This window comes from Orussus abietinus, unplaced genomic scaffold (genome assembly GCF_000612105.2).
Source record: "Orussus abietinus isolate OABI.00-Male unplaced genomic scaffold, Oabi_2.0 scaffold13, whole genome shotgun sequence".
NCBI lineage: Eukaryota > Metazoa > Arthropoda > Insecta > Hymenoptera > Orussidae > Orussus > Orussus abietinus.
In genome coordinates, this window is record NW_019394887.1 from 1,356,148 (window position 1) to 1,377,956 (window position 21,809).

The following is a 21,809-nucleotide window of genomic DNA, read 5'->3' on the forward strand; positions in this document are numbered from 1 at the left end:
ATGGCTAGGTACCGACTGGCTGTGAGATTTCGCCTCATCCGCGATCGAGATCTGACCTCCGTGAGTCAGGACGGGTGAGGTTAGCCTTAAGGTCGGATTACACGTGGCGCCGAGCGGCTCGCGGAAAATCCGGCCTCGGCAGTCCGTTTATGGCATTCGAACGAAATTGCGCGTCGGCGACGCGGCCGCGCGTGAGTCGGGCTTAAGTCGCGCCCTTCGACGCGCGGCGTCTGCGCGGTGGCCCGTTACTCGGCGCGCCGTCAGCTCGGCCGTGTAACCGAGCCTAATCGACGGTTCCATTTCGGGCGAACCGGGTGGAACCGGGTGGAATCGGGCACGCGCGCGCGCCGCTCATTCGGCGGGCGCACGCGAGCCGGAGGGGAAGGCGTAGGAGTGCGGCCGTTCGATGCCGCGGCCTGGGCGCGAGTGGAGAAGGTGGGAAGCAGGCGCCACGCCATGGAGAGTGGGCGGGAGGAGGACGGAGCGAGCGGCCGCGCGCGGGAGGGAGAGAGAAGGCGCTACCGCTCGGTGCACGCGCACCTGGCCGCGGGGTTGCTGCCGGCGTCTCTCTATCTTTCGACGGCCTTTCGGTAGATACACCGAGAAGAGTGTCATCGCGACTAAGAAATATCATGTTAATTCAATTAATTACGTGTGTCTAACCATAATAAATTGCTGGCAAGCTTTCATCAGACTTGTGATATTTTAACCCTTTCACGACTAGCGCGGGTTATATCCGGCACCTCGAACAATGAGAAATAACGACAAATGAGGACCGGTGGTATTACTTGGTACCTTGAAACGTGAACAACGAGACTGTACACCGGGTTCGGCGGCTAGGTACGAGTGTACATGTAATGCGGCATGTATCGGGCCGGAGGTAGCCGGAGCCACGGAAGAGAGTGGGCGGAAAGAGAGGGCGCTATGCGCGGCCCGGAGGAGGGAAAGAGAGCGAGCGAGGGGCGCGGCAGGGGGCGCCACCGAACGGGACCTCGAAGGGACGGTCACCGGGGAAAGGGAAGGCATTCTTTGTGCAGGTTTTCAAGAGTGCCGAGGAGAGGTTCTTGACTCTCGACTCCGTTCTTAGACCTCGGGGAAGTTCCCCAGGAGAGTCCGAAAGCCACAGGAGCCGACACAAGGAAGCGTCAAAGCCGAAGGGCGTCGACAGATCGATCCTACGAGACGAGAGAGAGACGGAACGCGACAGTTCTCGAGACGGAAGACTCTACCCCATTTCTGGCCCACGTGCACGAAAATACCTGGTTCCCCTCGATTTTTTCCCCCTTCAATCTTAGATACCCACGAGATAACGAAACTTATAAATCATAACGTCATTTATTAATGGTTTGGTTATCTAGGGTCGATTTGATTAAATTAAAATACCAGTCATCGTATTTTGTTTGTAGATTACGAGAAGGAGCCCGGACCTGCAGTTTACAACGTGGATCTCTATGTAAACCAGACTAAGAATAAAAATGACTAAATTCAGTTTTTTTCATTTCCCATCCCATTCCTCGAGTGAATTTCTGAAATGTAAGGAGACCATTTTGGGTAAATGAAAGGTACCCGGATTTTGGTTACGTAGTGGAAGTGCATGAAAAATCGAGTCGAAGAAGCGGAAGTGACCTGTGCAGAGGACTGGGATAGTTAGGAGCGATCGCCAACCGTCCTTATTTCCGGTGTCTGGAATCGAGAGTGCGTTTCCTGGAACGGAAGGAAAAAAGAAAGAAATAACCGGAAGAGTCAGGCCGTCCTCGGAAGCGGTGATAAAGCCTCGATGTCGGGGTAGCTTGACATTTCGAGGGGGCGTTCGACATTAAAAGGGCCAACGGCGTGGTTTCCCGCGACATTTGCTTAATGTCGACAGGAGCGATGGCCCTGTGTCCCGTTTACGCGAACCACCTAGGGAAGGGTGGCGGTTCCTCGAGCAGCAGCAGCAGCTGTGTCGAGTCACCTGCCCGAAATTTCGAAATGCAGCTCCCCTCGACCTGGCCGACGATAAGGACGATCCATTAGCAGGGAAAAACCAAACTCACGGGTTGGAGAGCCACGTCGTTCCTAAATTCAAGAATGGCTGCCCGGGAACCGTGAAAGATATTCCCGGAAGATATAAAGACGGCGGACTGTTAGGGCACCACCTGGAGGTGCGTCCCCTCGAGTAATGCCGACGCAGGAGAGCCCGCGAATCGGAAATGGACATTTACCGAGTGGGAATCCATTTATTCGGCGGGAATTATCCTCGTTAAGGACGTTAAGGGCGACGAGCGGCGCCGCCGTCGATCCGATGGCGGAAAAACGGAGGCCACGGGTAGGAGCGGGCGAGGTAATAAACGATTACTTAAGGTACCATTATACTTGGGTCGCACCCACGCATTAGCCAAAGTAGATGCCGCACCCATTCGCGAACATGGGTTGGGCCGGCGTCTACGTGGCTCGTGCAAGGGGTGGCTATGGCGATGACGATAGCGGTGGCGCACCAAATACATTGGCGCGATAGTGGATCAAGAGAGAAAAAAGGAAAAAAAAAAGAAACAACGGGGATTCCCGGAAATCGAAGCGCAAAGGGACCTCGCGAGTCTCCACCAAGAGCACCACGCCATTGTTCCAGATCATTTCCGTGGATTTGAACACCTAACACCTATTTACGGGGGTTCAGGTCGGAGGTGCAGGAATAAAGAGATAATGCTTGGTATTTTAGGAATTCCTTGAGGCGGATGGGTTAGTTCTTAAATTCCCTGGATGCAAGAGAGGGAATATGGTAAACTCATCCGTGATGTACTCGAGGGTATTGTATATACCACTTCGCCGTAATTTTTAGCTGCCTCATGACTTCCTAATTTCATAATTCGGTAATTTCATCGGAGAGCTCGCTAAGCGGTGCTTGTTCTCGCGGAGCTCCGACCGCCATGTTTCTTAGTAATGTCTGCCAGTTTCTCCCGACGCCGCGCTCGAGTAAATTAATTTTAATGGCCTCCCCGCCGAGGAGAGGGCAACTTTCTTCTCCCCATGCCGTTTCGTCGCCGTTCCTTTGCCACGTCGGTCTAAATTCCTGCCATTAGGGCCGATGGCTACCATTCCGAAGGAGTGCCAGGAAGCACCGGACCATTAAGCGACCTAACTCCGACCTCGATGGCCGAAGGACAACGAAGCGTCCGATTTGAACTTGACAATTCTTACGAATATACCCTGCCCTATACAAAAATCAGGAAAAGAAATGAAACGGTGGGAATAAATATGAAGAAAGACCCATCAAGGAGCGCGAGCGTCCATCTTGGGCGATTCCATTCGAAGGAGAAGAAGACTCGCGAGAAGAGAAGAGATTGCTCCACTTGATTCTCTCCGTCCAGTTAATATAGACATTTCTGTGTTAAATTTTAATCTATGCGCATATGGTGGTCGGCGATGCGCGAAATGAGGCGATCTCTTCTTGCAACCGCTCGAGCGCGAAGGTCGGGGTTGCCCGGGAGGGCGGCCATCTTGGATCGGCGGAACTTCTTCGGCCCGGCGAACTCTTCTGTCGTAAACTCCTCGCAAAGGCGACAATTGGCTCGATAGTCGATTAAACAATTGCCGGGCACTTTTTTGGACGATCGAGGAGCACGGGGAGTGCGATAATCGGCGCCGTGGGCTTTTTGTGGGCGAAAAAGAAGCGCGTCAAGTGGCGAGGCAAGCGCGTCCAAGATGGCCGCCGCGTTTCCGACGTGGGCGATGATTGCGAAGAAGAGGAGGGTCGTAATGAAGGTTACAGGGACCGTAACGACCGCAACGAGACGAAAACGTGGAGAAATACGACGGGCGATCGCCAATCCCCTCGTAATCGACGAAACGCATTTCGAGCACGTCGCGGACGCCGACGTCGCGTAACGCCGATTCCCTCGACCGATCCCTCTCCGGTATAAAAGATGTAGCCACCGTGACGACGTCTCAGTTCGATCTCGGCCAGAAACGATACGACGATGTCGACGTCGATCGTCAAGAGCGGTTCTCTCTCGCGACTAAACCACGACGCGGGCCGTCCGACGTCCGGCGTCGCGGCGACTTCCGGGGGCCCCGTAAGCACCGGAAATACCGGGGGTGCAGAAATTCCGCACCAGGAGTGGCAAGAACAGGAAAGTGACTCCGAGATCAGCGAGACCGATTTTCTGACCAAGGGCGCCTTTTTACTGACGCCCAGCCATGAACTCAGCATGGAAAAGGCGGCGAGTATCTGCGAGAAAATGAACTTCCGGTGAGTTCGAAGGATCTTGTCGAAGAAACGTGGAAAATGTGTCCGACGAACCCGATTTCTCTTTTCTTCTTCTAATCCGAGATTCCGGTTTGCAGAGGCACGTTCTCTCTGACCAAGACCGCGACTGGGATATTGTTTAAATTCAGCAACATCGACGACTTTCAAGCGGTTTACAAGAAGGGCTTCCACAAGGTGACTGGAGCCCGGTTTTACAAGAAGGTACTTTTTATTCCATCCCCCTTAGGGACAACCGCATGATTTTTCATCGCCTCCATTATTGACGCCACTTTCATGAATTACCCATAATTCTTTTTTTTTCTTCTCTGGATTTTAATTCCTCAATGCTCTCGCAGTTACACCTTTTAAATTTAATTTTATGCTTCCTTTTAAGATAGAAAGAAAAATGTTACGTCCCGAGTCGTATGTATGGAATTAATTTCGTGGTATAATTATGGCTCCGGTTTACGTGAACTTGAGACTTTCAGGTTGGACTGAATTCAACAACCTTGCTCCTACTTCACTTTGTTTCACCCTCTTCTAGGTTGCCATTCCATGCCGGCCGGCGAAAACTTTCACCGTCTACGTCCTGGACGTCCCTGAAGAGGTCCCCGAGGATGACATCCGACACGCTCTCTACAAGTATCGATCCATCGTCGAGGTAACGAGGTTACCTCTCAACACGGGAACCGTGCGTGAGTCCTTTTCGTCTGCTTCCACGATATCGCGTTCCCCGATCTCGTCCACTCAGTAATTTCCTGCTTTCATTTCGAATTCGAAGCAGAAGGCAAATTCCCCGGCAGTGGAATCACGAGACCTGGTTGCTTTCATCAGCAAGACCCACTCTTAACGAAGTTAAATAAACAGCAAGCCCTACAATTAAAAATAATAAAAAGACCCTAGGCCCATCTGGAAGTTTTCCAAAGTCAGAGTATAACATTTTTCAGTAATCCAGGATTTTTATATAATTACATGCAAATATGTATGTGTCTCTATAAAGTGAATTATTTCAAAGAAAGTCATTGGGTTCAACTTGGCATTAAAATTGTATGTCTTGCACTTAAACGGATCATTAATCAGTAACGCCCCGTTGATCGATCGATCCTGGTGCAATTAGAAAAAGTGCGCTGCAAGTTAAATTTCTTTCTGGACTTATGGATTTACTTGATATAGTTTTTTTTTTACCATTCGCAGTGAAGGCAATTAACGAGAGATTGAAGCTCGATGCTGCGTCGACGGGGCAAACCGTGAACGAGTCTTGCACCAATTACACGGGTCCTCCTGTGGTGAGGATCACCCTGGCGAGTTTGGAGGAGACTTCGTCCCTCGTTAGCCGTGGTTTGGATTTTTATGGGGCTACTTATTTCCCCACGGAGATGGTGGATCCGCAGCCCGTGCCTCGGCCGCTCGCCAAGTACAAGAACACCGCTAGGTGCGAGACGCAACCGCGTTTCTTTACGCGCCGCTACCACAGAAGGTCCACCTTATGCAGGGAACTGCGATTCTCCGGAATGCCCGGCCTGATTATACCTCCGTAGAGAAATTCACCCGATTGCATGGTTAATCCCCCTCGCTTTAGTGACAAGAGAGAGCACGAGAGCATGAGAGCATGCGAGAAGGCGAATTTTCTTCCTCCGAAAGTGGCCCCTAATCAATGAAACTTTCCTCGGTACATTTCATTCCACGTCATCGTGGGATGACTTAAAACAATTCGGTGCACCTAGGTCGGAGAAAAGTCTCATATACGAGAAGCCACTTTCACATCGCCTTAAGGTAACTCTAAGGGCGATTTCGGGGTTTGTCTTTTTTTATGGAGATTCATCAACACCTAGGTTCACTGAACAGATGTAGAATCATGTTAATTTTCTTTTCATCCCGTTCCTTACGTTGAGGAATAAGTTTCCGCAGTGTTAACTACGTTACGTTAAGAATGGCGGGAAATTATTCCTCGACCTAATAAGTTGCGGATTCTCGGTCGAGTCCATCTTGGAAAGGCAAGACCCCTTCTAAAGGAAAGTGGAATTGGACTTTCCGATGAGAACCAAAGTTCCGGGCTTAAAGGTGCACCGAGGTGTGGGTGTTTGATAAGCTAGCATCTCTTCTAGCTAACGAGAGTTCGACGAGTCTAACGACAGGTCGCTATCCTTTGACGACAGGTGGTTCGAGCTGGCCGCCATTGGCACGGGTCAAAGGGTTAGGGATCTGTTGCCGGTATTCGACAACGCGGCTTTCGACAAATTTCCGCCACCAGCCAGTCGGGTGATCAAGCCTCAAAGGAACTGACTCGGACTCTCGGCGAAATCGGGGATGCCAACCTGGATGCAAAAACGACATGACCAGGGGTACCAAAAAGACAAGAGGCACGCATTGCGACACTCGTCCCTCCGATAGCCGATCGAATGTAGAATAGAAGTCTATGAATGTACATTAATAAATCCGAGATCACCGGAAATGCGTTAACTCCCAAATCTAGGCCCTTAAGTCGGTACAAGACCTCTTCAAAGGAACCAAAAGAAATTCCCTCACTTAATCGGCGTATTTCTTGGAGGGTATCGATACCTCTCTGGAACAACAATCGATTCTTCCTAGGGTCGTTCCTATCTCGAGCGCTACCGCATGCGCGGCGTGCAGCGCAAAGTGGATGAGACAAAAGTCGAGTCAGACAGGATTCGCGATAACTGGGAATAATTGGAAATGTCGGCTCCGAGGACGGTCTTTCGGCCAAAAATATCGCAAAAATCGGGTGCAGATATCCCTCACCTCTAGGCCACGCATGGAAAAGTCCATTATCATAACCTTATACATACTGTACTCGTTAAACGTTAAAGGCCATGATATGAAAGAGTCATTCTACCTCTATAAACCTTCAAAATATAAATAAAGCTTTCCTCCAAAATGAGGTGCAACGAATCATTTGACAGTTGAACACGTGATAATGGATCCCGAACTTTCATTTTTGAAAAAATCTATATATCCGGGGTTCTTCTCTGGGAAGAATAAAAATTTTTTTTTATTAAACATGAAGTCTCACGAGCACCAGGTTCTTCCTTAGGTCCTCCAAAATCAGGTGTTCAAGTACGAAATGATTCGGTGCATCCAGTCAGGAGAAAAGTATTATAAACATTTCCTCGTTTCATAATGTCGCTTTCATATAACGTTAATTAGAATAGAACTTACAATACGTCGAAAAATCGTCGTTACGACTCATTACGAGCAACCTGTCGAGGTAGAGACTCCGTCGTGGCCTCGTCCAAGATGACGCGGTCGATTCCGGGCGGAACGCGCGCACCCCCGCCAGCCGCTCCCTCCCCTCCCGAATCTAGGGCCACCAAGGAGTCGCCGTGAATTTTTCATGAAATTTTCGCGCAACAGGTACCTACGCGTGCGAGGGACTCGTTTAAATGTTGCACGAAACCCTGTCCGTGATTTTTCTCCCGTGGAATTAAGGTGCAACAGGTGTTCGGGGGTTCGCGTGGCGTCCTTCGGGGTCCTTCGTGGTTCGGCGAAGCCTTCGGCCATTCTCGGCCGCGGTCGGGCGTCCTCGGTCATCCTCGGGCACTCGGCCGGTTTCCGCTCGCTCTCCGGGCATCCGATCGATTCGCGGATGGCAAGAGACACGTAGAAGGCGAACCTCGTGCGCGTTAGCTCCGCCGCGCCGGCAGCGACAGCTGCGGCGAGGCCGCAAACGATTCCGCAACGGGGAAAAAAGATGGCGACCAAGGCCCAGCGACGAGGTCGAGGCGACACGCGACACGCGGCCATCTTCGCCTCGGAAAGTTCTTCGGCGTCTTCCGTCCGCATCCGCGGAAATCCTGCCAATTCCCCGCGCAACAGGTTGGCCGCCGCGCGGAATTGCGGAGCGGTGTCGCGAACCGGAAGTCCGGGAAGTCGGCGCCGGGTCGCCGCGACGCGCGACCGCTCTGTCGTGTGGTTACACTGAACCTCTGTTCGATACCGAGACCAGTTATATCCGCCTGATTCCGCCGAGTTTGCGCGGCGCGTGGCCAAGATGGCCGCCGGCGAGGTGGCGGTGCGCGCATGCGCGGCTACCCCGTCGGAGGTGGAGGAAGAGGGCGCATCTCGCGAGCACGGTCGATTCGCACGCGAGAGCGAATGGCATCGCGTGTTTCCGGTCCGAGAACTTCCTCCGAGGAGAGGACGTCTCCTGGCAGCTTCCTTTCGAAGAAGGACTTCCGGAAAGGAAGTCGAATGGAACGAATGGCTGACCGTTGGTTGTCCTAGCTACCTTGAAAAAAATCTGGAATAAAAAACGAAGGAATCCGTACTACTCCATATCTTGGGAGAAATAATTAACCCTAGAACTACTGATGGATGTTTCTTTCTTTGCTGGGCCATTTAAACCTATTCATTTCCACTGGGCTCGGTAGTTCTGGCGTTAATTTGGAATATACTTTGACAAAATCGGGAAATACCTTCCGAGTTAATTTCCCCTTTTCGGATAATGGCGTTATTCGCGGATTCCCCTTACTCCATGAAGAAGTCGTTTTCACGGTCTCGCTGTAGAGCTAATTTCGCATGAAAGCAGAGGTCTGTTAATTCCTCTTCATCTCGTCTATATCCTCTATCAGTAATTTTTTGGCTCGTGCCCAGTACGATTGAGACGTGGTCGTTGTACGTGGATATCCTGTACCCCAATGGGTGGAGGAGTAAGGTCGTCCCTAAAGTAAACCGAAACAGGATCCTAGAGGTCGGTTGACGGATCGGTGGAGCTTTTGATTGAGTCCGATATTACCGAGCCCATTTGGTGGTGCACCATGAGTGGCGTCGACCGGAGGCTCCTCCGCGGGGTGGCGGATGGTGTCCTTGGCTCGCTTCCGGCTCGATTGCGAGGAAGAGGCGAGATCGAAGCGAGGACGCGACGCCGTCGGCGCCCAGACGGCGCCAGCCGGTTGCGCGCGCCACCCGAGAAAGGTTCTCTTTATTAAATGCTCCGTTTACTCCCCGACTCTCGTAAAACGGTGCGTGGCGCTAATCCCAGCTCTTCCTATGAATCTAGGATGAAAGGGATCGAGTATGAAGCCTAAATTCCTCATTTGGGGACTGAAGGGAAGGACTACAGCGGCCATCTTGCCTCGCCATCCACACACAACGGTAGTCAAAGTATATTTATAATGCATTTTAAAGTACGATAAACCGCTAAAGATCATGAAATTATGGTATGGATTCATTTTACGACCATAATAATCGAATAGGTCGGCAATAGTTACTGCATTTCTCATTTTTTTTTATATCCCTTTAAGGCACGCGAGGATGGCGAAAAGAAAGATGGCCGCCAGTCGTTCCTCTCGAGCTTCTCTTGCGCAGGGATGCCTTTTACTCTTCTTTTCTCACCGCACGCTTTAAAATTGTGCCAAAGTAGCTCGAAAAATTTAAATTGGACCATTTTCGGCAGGATAAGAAGTTGTAGATCGTTATATCCTCACTTCTTTTGCAGATTCGTTCCTGGTCCATCGTTCCATATCTCGGTCCAGGCCGCGGGGCACACTTCCGTCCCTGGAACGGAAAGTACCGTATAATTTGAAGACCCATCGACTTCCTCCTTTTTTTTTTAAATTGTAAAAAAACTTGGTTAAGGACCGAATTAAACTTTAAAAAGTACATCCCGGATGTGATTTCACAGGAACTGAGGTTATGGAGGAATGAGCTGCAGGCGCCGCGGTGTTACGGCTGTTACGTCTCGCTTTTATGGTTGGTCTGTTCGAAAAATGTTCTGTGCGAGGCAAACGGATAGGGTAGATATAGGTTGGGCTAAAATGGGACAGGGTGAGGGACCGCAAGCCTTCCATGTGTACCCTTGAACGTAAATCGATCTCGTAAGTATACTAGGGATGCAACTACCAGTTATCGAAGTATATTTCATTTTTTACGCTGGCTTCTCTCCTTGCGAACTGTATTTCACGGTCGCTACGTTACATATTCAATTACCAATCAATTACTAATGATTGGAAACAGATTGCTTCATTGATCGATATTCGCAGGAAAAGATATTCCACCGACTGTTGTCGCCCCACATACTGGTAATTTAGTCTAGTATGGTTTTTAGAATTTTTTAGTTAAAAACTCAACATCTATTCATCACGAATAATTGTGCAATATAAATAACTGTATATAAGAACTCATTCGGCTATTCATATTTAAGAGTGGAAGCGTTATTTCTTTCCGCCGTTGTCAGGTGGCGCCACGGATTCGCGGTCAGCGAAGGCGTCTTCTTTTTTTTTTTAAGTTCGTGAATCCGCCTGGCGCCATCTGACGGAGAGAGGGCGAAACTTTATGCCCTCTAAGATTCGCGTCTTTTACGTTTCGTCGCCTCTCGTTATCCTACGCGCCTTCAGCCGTACAATTCGATGAAAGCGTTATCCTCGGTCGATAAAATCGCATCTCACCGGAACGATATTACTTCCCGATCACGCAACAGCTTTAATAAGTTTCAGGTTAATTACCTACAAGCGAAACGTTACTCGTCCCCCTGAACTTTAGTTATGGAAATTAAGAATCGCCTCGTTAACCGTTATAGACGGTTATGTCACCATCGCGCGAAAATGGCGCTTGTTTGCCCGAAACCTGTCCAGCATTTAGGAAATTTCATCCGTCATACATGTACTCACGTTCACTTTGGAGGTGCGTATATTGAGGATAACTCATCGTCCATGAAATATATTAAAATCGGCCACGTAATCGCTTCAGCAACAGTACACGTACTCCACGACCTAAATACTCAGAGCTGAAACAGACGAGCCATTAAGATGTTAATGCAGGCGCATTAAAATACGAAATTGCAAAGCCCGTAAGCCCAGAAATCTAAAAGGAAAAGTAATTACGCATTCCCATCGACAGGATGTGCGTCCGGGGGAAATCGGCGTCGAAGAAACCCAGAATCATTCCAGGAATCGATTCGAAGCACCCGTTGGGAGATCGAATCTGCGTTTTCCCCGGCCGAGAAAGTGCCAGGAATTTTGAGGGCTTATCAAACGCCTAACCAAAGCCGAAGGCGTTAACGGATTTCCAAAAGTTAACGGATCACCAGGGTAAGGTTTCACTCAGGGGACTATTTAAGTCCGGAAGAGCCACGGTGGCCATCACTTTGTCTCGGTGCGTCCAGAGAGTCCTTTATTTATTTATTTATTTAACCGGTAATTTATTTCCTAATTTATACCGTCGACTCGCCGCTTCAGGAGAAATGTTCCTCAAGGTTGGTAAGATCGGTCCGTGGGACTTTCAGTTTTTTGGCGTGTTTGTAACTTGCTCTCTTTTTTGCGCAGGTGGTCATCAGGGTCCCGTCGATGTTGCTGGCGATTGCGTTGCTGGCAACGGCATTCGAGACCCAAGCAACCAGAATAACCCGACCCATAAGGAGTATCTGGCCGTTCGTCAGCGACGACGAAGCAGACACTCGGGATAACTTTTTCATCAAAGGCGACACACCTTTGCCGCAACGTCTGAACCTTACCGGTTATCCGGTCTGGAAAGTGCACAAATACCAGGGAATCGATCTTCGACCGATCAAGGTCCAGCCAGGATCGGCTGCGCCTATTCCGCAGGTTCCATCGGTTACCAGGAACCCCGAAGAGCCAGTCGACCTGAGTTTCCTGGACGACCTGGGTGGAGTAGCGGATTTCTTGCCAGACCCTGAAGAAGATGGGGGCCCGGAAGAAATCGACACAACTCCTGTTCAGTCATCCCCAGGGTTCCTTTCAAAGCTGTTCTCCAAGTTCCCAGGATTCCGCAAGGAACAGACATCTAACGTGGCTTATGAGGAACCTAGTGCACCTAGTGGTGGTTTCTTTTCAGGGTTCCTCGGGCAAGAGACGTACCCAAAGGTTCCATCAGCTCCGGGAAGGTACCCACCAGGTCCTGCGTCGGTTACTTATTATCTCCCAGAGACCCGGGGGTCCTACGTTAGAGTTAGGGTGCCACCAGCTGATAATTCTGGATTCAGGCCGATAATTGATCCCAGGTGGGCGGGTTTGCCGAATGGAGGAGAAACCGGAGTAACCGGGCACTCTCGGTTGTCGCAGCCGACCTCCGATGCGGTTGCCGATGAATACCTTGCGGAGTACCAGCTGCCCAAGTCAACCTTGTCGCCGATTTATAAGGTTCCCGAAGAGCCTACCTACAACCAGCAACGAACTCTTGGTGCCCTTCCCATCCGCGAGGCTGTAGATTTTCAAAGTCCACTCTTCCCCGAAGAAGAGGTTGACGAGAGTGCTCAGTTCCGTCCTTAACCCACGGACACGTTAAGGTGATATGAACGTGGTGTCAAAGAGGTTTCGTTGGTGACTTTTCTCCGACTGTTTCAAACTCTACAACGTGAACCCCGAAGCTATAAGGAATGCCCTTCCACCCATGAAATTACAATTTTTAAAAAACTTTCATATAGACATTTAACACTTTTCTGCTAGTAAATTAAATTTCATAGGTGTCGGTACCTTCTTCGTAGGGTCTGCATATTGAAGGTGAAGTTTCAAACAATTCGACGGTTTCTTTTGAAGTTTCGCGAACAATTGCCTCTTCCGATGGCACTTTCATATCGCCTTAATAGGAGGGTAATAAATCGCAAGAATCGGGGACGTCGAAGGCACATCTACGCAGGTGGAGGATGCTAATTGAGTACCGAGCACTCTAATTAGAGGTGGATTAATCTTTGGGAGATCTATTTTCCTTCTGGATTAATCCAGGGAGTGGGATTCACGTTTCGCCGCGCTAACCGCGAGGCGACCGCCATGGCGTCTAACCCCTGTATTTACCTCGCGCTTTCGGCGTGACGTCGGGTGCGAAGATTAATAAAACATCCCATTTAAGAGCGCCGAGTAAGTTCGTCCGTCCATTGTAGGTATACGGCGTACCGCCGCAGGTGAAAGTCGAGTTAATTACACCTAAGCTGTACCGTATCCGTTCCTGGAGCGCGTCTTCGCCGAGTGTCCAAGAGCTGCGTCTAAGACAAGTTCACTCTCCATTAAGGTTTTTTACCCCAAAGACGTTTCTTTCAGATCATTTTCCCTCCTCTTTGGCCTCCAGGCCTCCATTATCCGAAAGCTGCTTTCGATTTCGTACCTGGACCTGTACCTCGGAAAGAGGGGAGAAAGAGATCGAGAGAGCAGGGGCACCGAATACGTGATGATAGTGTTTCGTCAAACCTGTAGGACCAAACGGCAGGCCAAGTGTGATATATCGAAAGACATTACGCTTTTGCGCTCCGATTTGTTCCTTAAATTTGTTGTGGCTTGGAATGACCCGCGCCCATCGTCGCCAGGGGGATCGACGTTTTGCAAACGCTTCCTCGGGGTAGGCACTGATGAAAGGTGTGCATGTGTGTAACATATCTATTCTAGAAAAAAATAATTCATATTCAATCTGACGCGCTAGGATAGGCTTCGCAGATAACGACTAGGTGAGCGCTTCGTGCTTATACATACATTTTAAATTTCCGAAAAATCGGATTCGGAGAGCAGGGGTGCTGAATACGCGATGGGATAGTTTCGTCAAACCGGTGGCACCGCACGCCAAGCCTAATACATAATTCCTTCTCGAATGGCCGCATGAAATACCGGGGTGAGAGAGCGTCCGTTTCGCCAGAGCGACCGGACCGGGCCCCGCGCACGCACGCTCGATTTTCGATCGCAGGGGGCGCAGGGGGGTACCGGTGATCGCAAATCGTCCTCGTAACGCGGAAGCCGGTGCCGCTGTCGCAAGGTGGCCTCTTAAGCATTCGAGCGCCGTCCCGAGGACGCGCGCGCATTCGGTTTCACTTCTGGGCCGGTGGCACTTTCCACGCCGACCGAATTCACACACACCGAATCCTTAGCGAAGGAGATCGCTCCGATTCGGGCCCCGCGAGGTTGGCGCCATGGGCCCCCCTTCGACGGGGCCGGTTCCCCGTGGATCAGGGAAAAGCGCGAACCGCGAAATCCCGCCGCCGCCCAAAGTGGCGCCACCTGCCATTTCCGAGCGCCGCTAGGGGTATATAAGCGCCGCGCCGGGGCCGCCACCCGCCACTCGTAGGGGAGCTCGCGAGCGCGGTGGACCTACCCTACGGTATGTGCGTTTCACGGTAGATATCGGTACATATAAACTTCATTTTCTCGACCATTCGCCCGCGGTAAATTATTTCTTTCTCCTTTAGCGGCGCGTAAAGTCGGTCGCCGGTTCTTTTTTTTTTTTTTTGAGCCGATCAAGGACCGGTCGCAGAGATATCCGAAATTGGAGCAGACGTCCTGAACCTGTTCGCGGGCCAGGATACGAACGAGACGTGAGACTCAGTGTGAGTATGTTGGAAGATTTTAGGTAACGCATTCAGGGCCAAGACACTCGTTTTGGTGTTGATTGCGTTAACCCTATCGCTATTAACCCTTTGAGTACGAAACTCTTTCGACATGGGAAAGATTCATCAATGCGTGCTGGCAATATTAGACTAAGCTTTGGACGCTTTTAGTCGTCAAAGGGTTAACACTAGAACTGCCAGCGGATTTTTCTTGGCTACGGTGGGTCATTTAAAACCAGTCATTTTTATTGAGCTCGGTAATTCTAGGGTTAACGTCAGTATTTATAGCGAACCATAGGTATGATATAAGTAAACGGTTATTTGGTTATGGCTGAGAAAGGGTTAAAGGGGTGGAGTATCTCGAACCCTGGTTATCTAGATGTTTGTTATTGCCCGGAACTTGCACCGCTCTGTGAACCATAATAATTAGACCCCAGGTCTATGGGGCCTATGGTCCCACTTAGAGGGGGCGGGCGCGAAAGGGAATCGCGAAAGCGTTAAGTCGCGATAACAAAGCGGAATAAAATTAGGAAAGCGCCGCCGCACTCTCCCCGCGTAGTTCGAAATAACCGCGTCCAATTTGACGTAACGCGTTGAAAGTAGCCATCGCGTGCGAACCGTATATTAACGCAGTATGTACACGTAAACGTGGGTTACCCCGGAATCGCACACCAATCCATTGCCACACGGTGCCCAGATTTACAAACGGTAATTAAACACCCAGTAGAGCATCCCCATAATGTTCACACCCTATCGTACCGCAAAATGACCAAGTCGTTCCATAAGTTCGCAGCTTCTTTATAACGTACACTGGGAGACATCAATGCCCTCCCATCCTGCACAGGCGATGCCGTATCTACAGGGGAGGCATTCATGTCCGCCATTGTACACTCACACCTAAACTGCAAGAAACGCAGGACATCGGATACCTCGGTGGAGTTTCGCGCCAAACACATCAATGGCTCGTTCCGTTGCGGAAAAAAGGAACCATTGAATTTTTACTTCGCCCTCGAACTTATGGAACGGTCCAATAAAGGCGAGGTGCTGATTACGTGTTCTTTTATCAGGTCGAGGTGTTGTCACGTTTCCAGAGATTCGTCGGCTTGGCTTGGGGTAAAGTAGTCGAGGTGCGTAAAGAGTCCCGGACTCGCAGCGTGCGTCGTCAGGACACAGGAGAAAGAGCCACGGGGATGCTGTCCCCGCTGATCTTGGTGGTGGCGGTCGCAGGGTGCGCCCTTGCTCGACCCGAACCACCGTCCTCTTATCTACCACCGTCAGGACCCTCCTCGTTGGGTCCATATCCTCAGAGCAGTTACGGTCCACCGATTCGGCAACAGCAGCCCGTCGTCCACAAACATGTCTACGTTCACGTGCCGCCACCCGAGGCTCCTGAATATAAACCTCCAAAGTACACCGCACCTCCGCAGCCACCGCAGAAGCATTACAAGATCGTCTTCATAAAGGCCCCGACGCCACCCACCCCGACGGCTCCTGCTTTGCCTGCTCTTCCACTTCCTGACGAGGAGAAGACGCTCATCTACGTCCTGGTGAAGAAACCCGAGGAGGCCCCCGAGGTCGTCCTTCCCACGCAGCCGCCGACGCAGCCCAGCAAACCCGAGGTCTACTTCATCAGGTACAAGACGCAGGTACGTGTCAGGTGACTTCTTCTTCAAAGCTGGTTTTTGAGTTCTCGTGTAATGGAAGTTTTATGGCCTTTTCGTTGTGCTCCATGGGTCGAGACGTCTTCAGGTCTCGTGTTGTGCGATATCTTCGTGCTTCATATTTCTTTTTATCTTCATGCTTCTTATTTTTTTTTTTCATCTTCATGCTTCTTATTTTCTATCTTCTTGCTTCGTGTTATTTCACTCTAAGACGATCACTTCCGTTCAATCTCGGTCACGAAACCTCCTCGGCGAAGTTGAGAGTGAAGCGCGTAAAAATAGTACTACGTATACGCGTTGTAGGTCTACAAAGAGCGATCGCGATTTTAGGTACTTGAAGTTTCACGTATCTCGCGCAATGTAAAGGTACCAACCCATCGGCGTTGGGTAATAGTAACCTCTAGTAGTACTTTCTACCATTACCGACGCTGCAATCCCATGAAAAGTGAGGAACAAAAAAAAATAGCCTCTTTCGGCAAGATAAAGACTAATCACATAACTACGTAACACTCGATTTTCAGCGTCGGTTTCACGCTATCTAAAAGGTACCGCAAGTGGGTACCTTTTATAATGGGGTTTTTTCCTTTCATGTCAAATGTGCAGAAAGTATCCGCGGTGTTAGTAACGGGGACGGTTCGCGATTCTTTCAGAAGGAGCAGCAGCAGAATGCGGAGTACGGGCCGCCGCCGCCGTCAGCGCCACAGTCGCCACCCCCGGACAGTTATGGCGCACCCCCGTCGCACCCTGGGGGAGGTTCCTTCGGACCGTACTAGCCGACCACTCCATGAGATCATCCCTCCCATGCTCATACTTTCTTACGCAAAAATACACAGATTTTTTATTTAATATACCGACGACCTCGGAGGAGTGTGTTCCTCTTCGGAAGAACGTGTCTTTGCGTGTCGCGCTAGTTGGTTGCCGATTTCGCGAAGGCTTGTACGAGTTGGTTTCGTCCCACTTGCGGGATAACTTGTGCGATCGGACCAATAGAGAAGGAGGGAATGCTCGGAAGGATCGAGTCGTGTCTCCGAAGCGACCGACCGGGGTTTTGGCCTTCCAGGTGCGAGAAATGGGTTATTGCTGGTGCGGCTTGGATGGTTTGCCTCGAAGCAGCGGATTGATGAGAGGCGCCAGGACTGGATAAGAGAGGAAGAAGATATGTCCACAATAGTAGACACTGGCGTAGACTGGAAGGTATCTATCGTAGGACAGCAGGACGAATGGAATCAGAGAGTAGCCCATGAAGACGAGGGTGTAGATCTTCAGGAGTACCCAGGTGGCTAGTCGGAAGATTGGGTTCTCCAGGGCCGCCTGCAAGGCTTCGTTCTTTGCCAGCTGAGTCTCCACCTGGAAATCGAAATGAGGAAGTCTTCTAGGCGGAAATGAAGATCTTTTCGACCCTGAAGTACTTACGCCCTTTTCAGAGTAGATTACGATGAACTCCATCAGGAAGCAGAGATAATAGCCCGAATGGAAGCCGTGCCATATCGCTAGGAAACTTAGTGTCACGATCTGACTGTATAACTTTGAGCCTAGGAATTTCACTCTCTTGTAAATGTACTCGGCACACCAGTGGTTCGTGTTCGTGTTGAACGACTCGATGTAATGGTTGAACTTGGTGGCGTTCTCGAAGGTTAACAGGTGCACGTTTGAACATCCGTCCCATCGAGGGTGTCCTTGATCGTCCTTGCCGTTGTACGTGATTCCAAAGACTATGCACACCTGAGGAGGGAAGAACCAGAGTTAAAAGCGATACATAAGTCGATTATTAATCTTTGGGAAAGCGTTTATTAGTTTTCCTTACCCCTTCCGTCAGCAACCAACAGCTGATGTATTTGTAGAGGTTAATTCGACCCCACAGACCGAGGAGGAAGCATCGTTGAAGGAAGCCCTGCTGTAGAAATTCAGCACTCACTACGTAGTCATTGGAGATGTAGAGAGTTCCTATTTGGTACAGTCCGATGTAAACAACACCAAGGAATGCTCTTCGGAATCCTGCATTCAAAGAATTCGGGGGCAGAGGCTGTGTCGATTCTCCTTTCTGGTCCTGAAACCAAACCCTCCGTCACTGCCTTTTCCTATCTTCCCTGTTTTAGATGAAGACACGTACTTCTTTCATGAATTCACAGTTTACAAAGTCCAAGTATCGCTTCATGCTGAATTGAGGTCCAACCAGAAAAGATCCCGGGAAATACACAAACGCTGCGGTCTCGAGGAATGTTGGAGGTCTATTAAGGGCAGTCTTTTGTTGAGTAGATGATAACTTGTCCTGCAGAAAATAAAGAAAGCTTCAGGCTTTCGTAGGCTTTGCAGATCATGTTACATTTGACGGATTAAAAGTAAACTTTCTCACCTTTGGTTTCTGGCCATCGTAAATATCTAATGCTAGCCCTATAAGCCTCAGAGTTAGTACGCATTGTGGCATCGTCCATTTTATGTCATAATCGAGCGTACTTGTGGTATAATAACCTAAAACAATGTCATTTCCGACAGAAAATATAGAACATTCTTGTTGCTACAAATTTCATGCACGTGTTGGTACTTTCTATATATCAGATGCTCACCGATCATGAGATGGATCATGTTATAAACAAATGTTATCACCACAGCTTGAATCGTTCCCCCGAGTGCCTTCAGCGTCAAGTACGTGACACATACTGCCGACGCAGAATGTAACACATTCCATTCTATGAATGATCAAAAGCTATTAATAGACCCAGGGTGTTCAGTGAACCGTCTATTACACTTTAAACCTTCCGAGCAAATGATACGTTACCATAGTTCCAATATCCTATCGTAAAGCCACACACAATGAAGTAGATGTGCTGCAAGTTTGGATTCTTTCCGTAGAGAGCATACCTGTGGATCAGTGCAAAAGGAAAACCTGAAAGCACGTAGTTGGTCCGATTAAATCAAGAAAAACTCTCCGTGCCCTGATCGGAGGGCTATAGGATCATTGATGATTGGTGACAGTTTCGTTACCAAGTATAATTGAGCAGAGCAACCGTACAGCCGCTTCTGGAGCGTTGACGATGTTCGCGATCCTCGATATTCCACCCTCGGCCCAGTCCACCGATTTTTCTGCTACTCCTGCCATTCTCCACGTATTTATCACACCTGCTGGCACCTTTTTCACTGATCGTTAATACCTGCCAATGGCGGCTACTAATTACTTAATTAGTAATAATTACCTCAACTTTCGCAGTGGACTATGGAGATCGGAACGACCTGCCGCGACGAGCGCGTCGGCCCATTTCAGAAAATTTCAGATAATTCAAGATAATTTTAGAGAAATCTGAATAGTCATAGACTATAAGCGTAACTAGAGATTCTAATGCGACGTGAGCAGAGATGAGTCGGGAGATTGCTCACGGGCAGGATCGTGCGATCGCATCCTGTGCTGCCCTCTGGTTTCGTACGTTAGCTTTCACCCTGCTCATCTCTGTCGTCAGCAATCTCCCAACTCATCTCTGGACGTGAGCGCCCCTTCAGCTGTGGATATGTATGGAATTCGATTCGCCATTTTAGGCGAGAGTTCTAGAAGCGCGTTCAATGTCACACCGAATGCGACGCGTTAACACATTGAGGATGCAAAGCCGAATAGAAACCGCGCTTTGTATGACACTCGACGTGCTCAATGGGACTTTGCCTTAGAAACGCGACGCGGATGCGGCGCCATCTCTGAGCGGCACTACGAACCACGTTCCTGATATTAAACAAAATGAAAAAAATAATTGCAGATATGAGTTGGGAGAATACTGACGGGCAGGATCGCGCGATCTCGTCGTGTGCGACTCCCGGTGGAGGATGACGGTTAACGCACTTGCCAAGCGAACTAAAGCTTTCAACCCTGTATCTCCTCTGAAAAAAAAAAAAAAATAAATAAAAGCGCAGCCACTAGCTCGAGAGCTCAATTTGAAGAGAACAACCTTCCCCGTCGAACTACTTTTTCAGCTTGAAAACCGACTAAAAAAGTCGTGGAAGTATTCCATTTTTTTTTCTCCCTCGTGGGAGATTTGAACGATTTTTTTTCTAACTTTCTTTCTTAAATACTAACTCACGCTAAGTATTACAATTGAACGTCCTAATTTACAGATCTTTAAATGAGGTTTGTATGACCTTCGATGAACGTGGACGGGCGAAGGAAACCTTGAGCTGGTTTAAAAAAGTTTAATTGTCGTACGAGCTATTTACAGGATAAACTCGCGTCGATTAATGTTTATCGCGATTAATGATCCTACGCGACCGAGGGTCCCCTCGTATCTGATAGGAATAATCTTATACGATAACGCCGTACATTGTATGCACCTTAAGCCGAAAGGCTTAGCGCTAAACCCAAAGTTATCCTCGCAAGCAGCCACTCCACTCGGAGACCTCTAAATAAATAAACGTAACGTGCCGAAATAAATGTTACCTTCGAGTACATAGAATTAAGTTAAACGTAACAAGGGTGAGGGACGCGTCCAAATTGTGGATAAACGTAATCCCGGTCGGGGAATAATCGACGAGTTATTTCGGAGAATCGAGGACGAAGCACTGAAAGGATTAGGACGCTAGGAGAATAATACTAAAACGTACCTCTTGACCGACTTCGGTTAAAAGTTACAAACTAACGAGCCGGCAAGAAGTGAGTTTTCCTCATTACCCGCAATTTCTTCCTTGGAATGTTTTTAGAGTTTCGACGCCAAATACATTTATACGCCGATAAATTACTCTTTACGGTAAACCCTCGAGAACATAATGGGAAACAATTATGTACAATTGGATCGGGTGCAACAGTATAAGAAAATCTCACCCTCGGTTAGAAACGAATAAACGTGGAGAAAACGAAGAGTTGGCCTCGGCTAAACTTACGTCTAAATAAACTTAACAGCACGGAAATAAAAAGCATGTCGATCAACATCGAGAAACGACCTGTCTCTCCAAAACAATACCAACAATGTTTCGCGTCTGTCCTGTACACCTAGATCGCTAAAAAACCCTATTAGCGATCTAGACGTACAGTTAAAAAATCTGTGGACTCGACAATGAGAACCATAGTACGGTTGGTTCCAAAATAACCGATCGTCAAGAACGTCAAATTGCTGCGACAGAGTTCACATCCTCTTCTGTCAGGACGAAAGAGGAGCCATTTGTTCTCCAAGGACTTCGCAGAGGAAATCCCTGGCCCCGGACCTGGAGGGAACACAGATGGCTCTCTTCAGGATGAATCACGACTCGGTAATTTCACGCTGGTTCTCTTTTGTGATTTTTTGGTTCTCCAGGGGCTTCTCTTCCGGAGGATCCTGGTTCTCCAGAGAGTCCTCGAGCCGTTCCTGTTCCGCGTGTCCGTCTACGTTGACCTCCTCCTCTTCAGCGTTGGTAAGTTCCTCCTTGACGGTAACACCACTATCATGGGTGCCGATATCCTGGTTCTCCGCCTTTTTTGGCTGTTCTTCAGGTCCTTTGGATCCTTTTTCAGGAGACGAGGGATCATTCCGGCGATGAAAAGTGACTGCATGGTGATCCAGCTCGGCCCTGAAGAAGAACTTCAAGCCGCAGTGCGAGCAGTCGTAGGGACGAGCACCTAGGCCGTGTTGTTGGAGCATGTGGTTCTGAATGTTAAACATTATGTTATGATGAAATATGACAACAGGTGTTGAAT

General features: G+C 49.3%; 4 protein-coding genes across 4 annotated transcripts in view; 2 read left to right on the forward strand and 2 right to left on the reverse strand.

Annotated features, from left to right (window-relative positions):
* LOC105696690 lies at nucleotides 1-6,667 on the forward strand. The gene is made up of 7 exons (XM_012419384.2): nucleotides 1-74; nucleotides 1,868-2,158; nucleotides 3,929-4,228; nucleotides 4,324-4,447; nucleotides 4,770-4,920; nucleotides 5,420-5,657; nucleotides 6,382-6,667. Exons 1-7 carry the CDS (start codon nucleotides 1-3, stop codon nucleotides 6,506-6,508), a joined length of 1,305 nt encoding a protein of 434 aa, XP_012274807.2. The 3' UTR covers nucleotides 6,509-6,667.
* A 6,891-nt stretch (nucleotides 6,668-13,558) lies between these two features.
* On the forward strand, nucleotides 13,559-16,955 carry LOC105698436 (extensin-3-like). The gene is made up of 2 exons (XM_012422692.2): nucleotides 13,559-16,150; nucleotides 16,819-16,955. Exons 1-2 carry the CDS (start codon nucleotides 15,695-15,697, stop codon nucleotides 16,936-16,938), a joined length of 576 nt encoding a protein of 191 aa, XP_012278115.1. The 5' UTR covers nucleotides 13,559-15,694; the 3' UTR covers nucleotides 16,939-16,955.
* Nucleotides 16,956-16,976: 21 nt separating this feature from the next.
* On the reverse strand, nucleotides 16,977-19,413 carry LOC105698431 (lysophospholipid acyltransferase 5). Its single transcript, XM_012422678.2, has 9 exons — nucleotides 19,357-19,413; nucleotides 19,148-19,292; nucleotides 18,942-19,049; nucleotides 18,730-18,852; nucleotides 18,519-18,634; nucleotides 18,276-18,434; nucleotides 17,970-18,212; nucleotides 17,579-17,887; nucleotides 16,977-17,512 (listed from the first exon to the last, which is right to left on the reverse strand). The coding sequence occupies exons 2-9, from the start codon at nucleotides 19,260-19,262 to the stop codon at nucleotides 17,240-17,242; spliced, it is 1,446 nt and encodes a 481-aa protein (XP_012278101.1). The 5' UTR covers nucleotides 19,263-19,292; nucleotides 19,357-19,413; the 3' UTR covers nucleotides 16,977-17,239.
* Nucleotides 19,414-20,326: 913 nt separating this feature from the next.
* LOC105698708 (zinc finger protein 423 homolog) overlaps nucleotides 20,327-21,809 on the reverse strand; it is a 41,871-nt gene continuing 40,388 nt past the window's right edge. Inside the window, exon 10 of the mRNA XM_023433410.1 lies at nucleotides 20,327-21,759. Coding sequence (XP_023289178.1) covers nucleotides 21,376-21,759 — 384 coding nt within the window. The 3' untranslated portion in view covers nucleotides 20,327-21,375. The remainder of the gene's footprint in view (nucleotides 21,760-21,809) is intronic.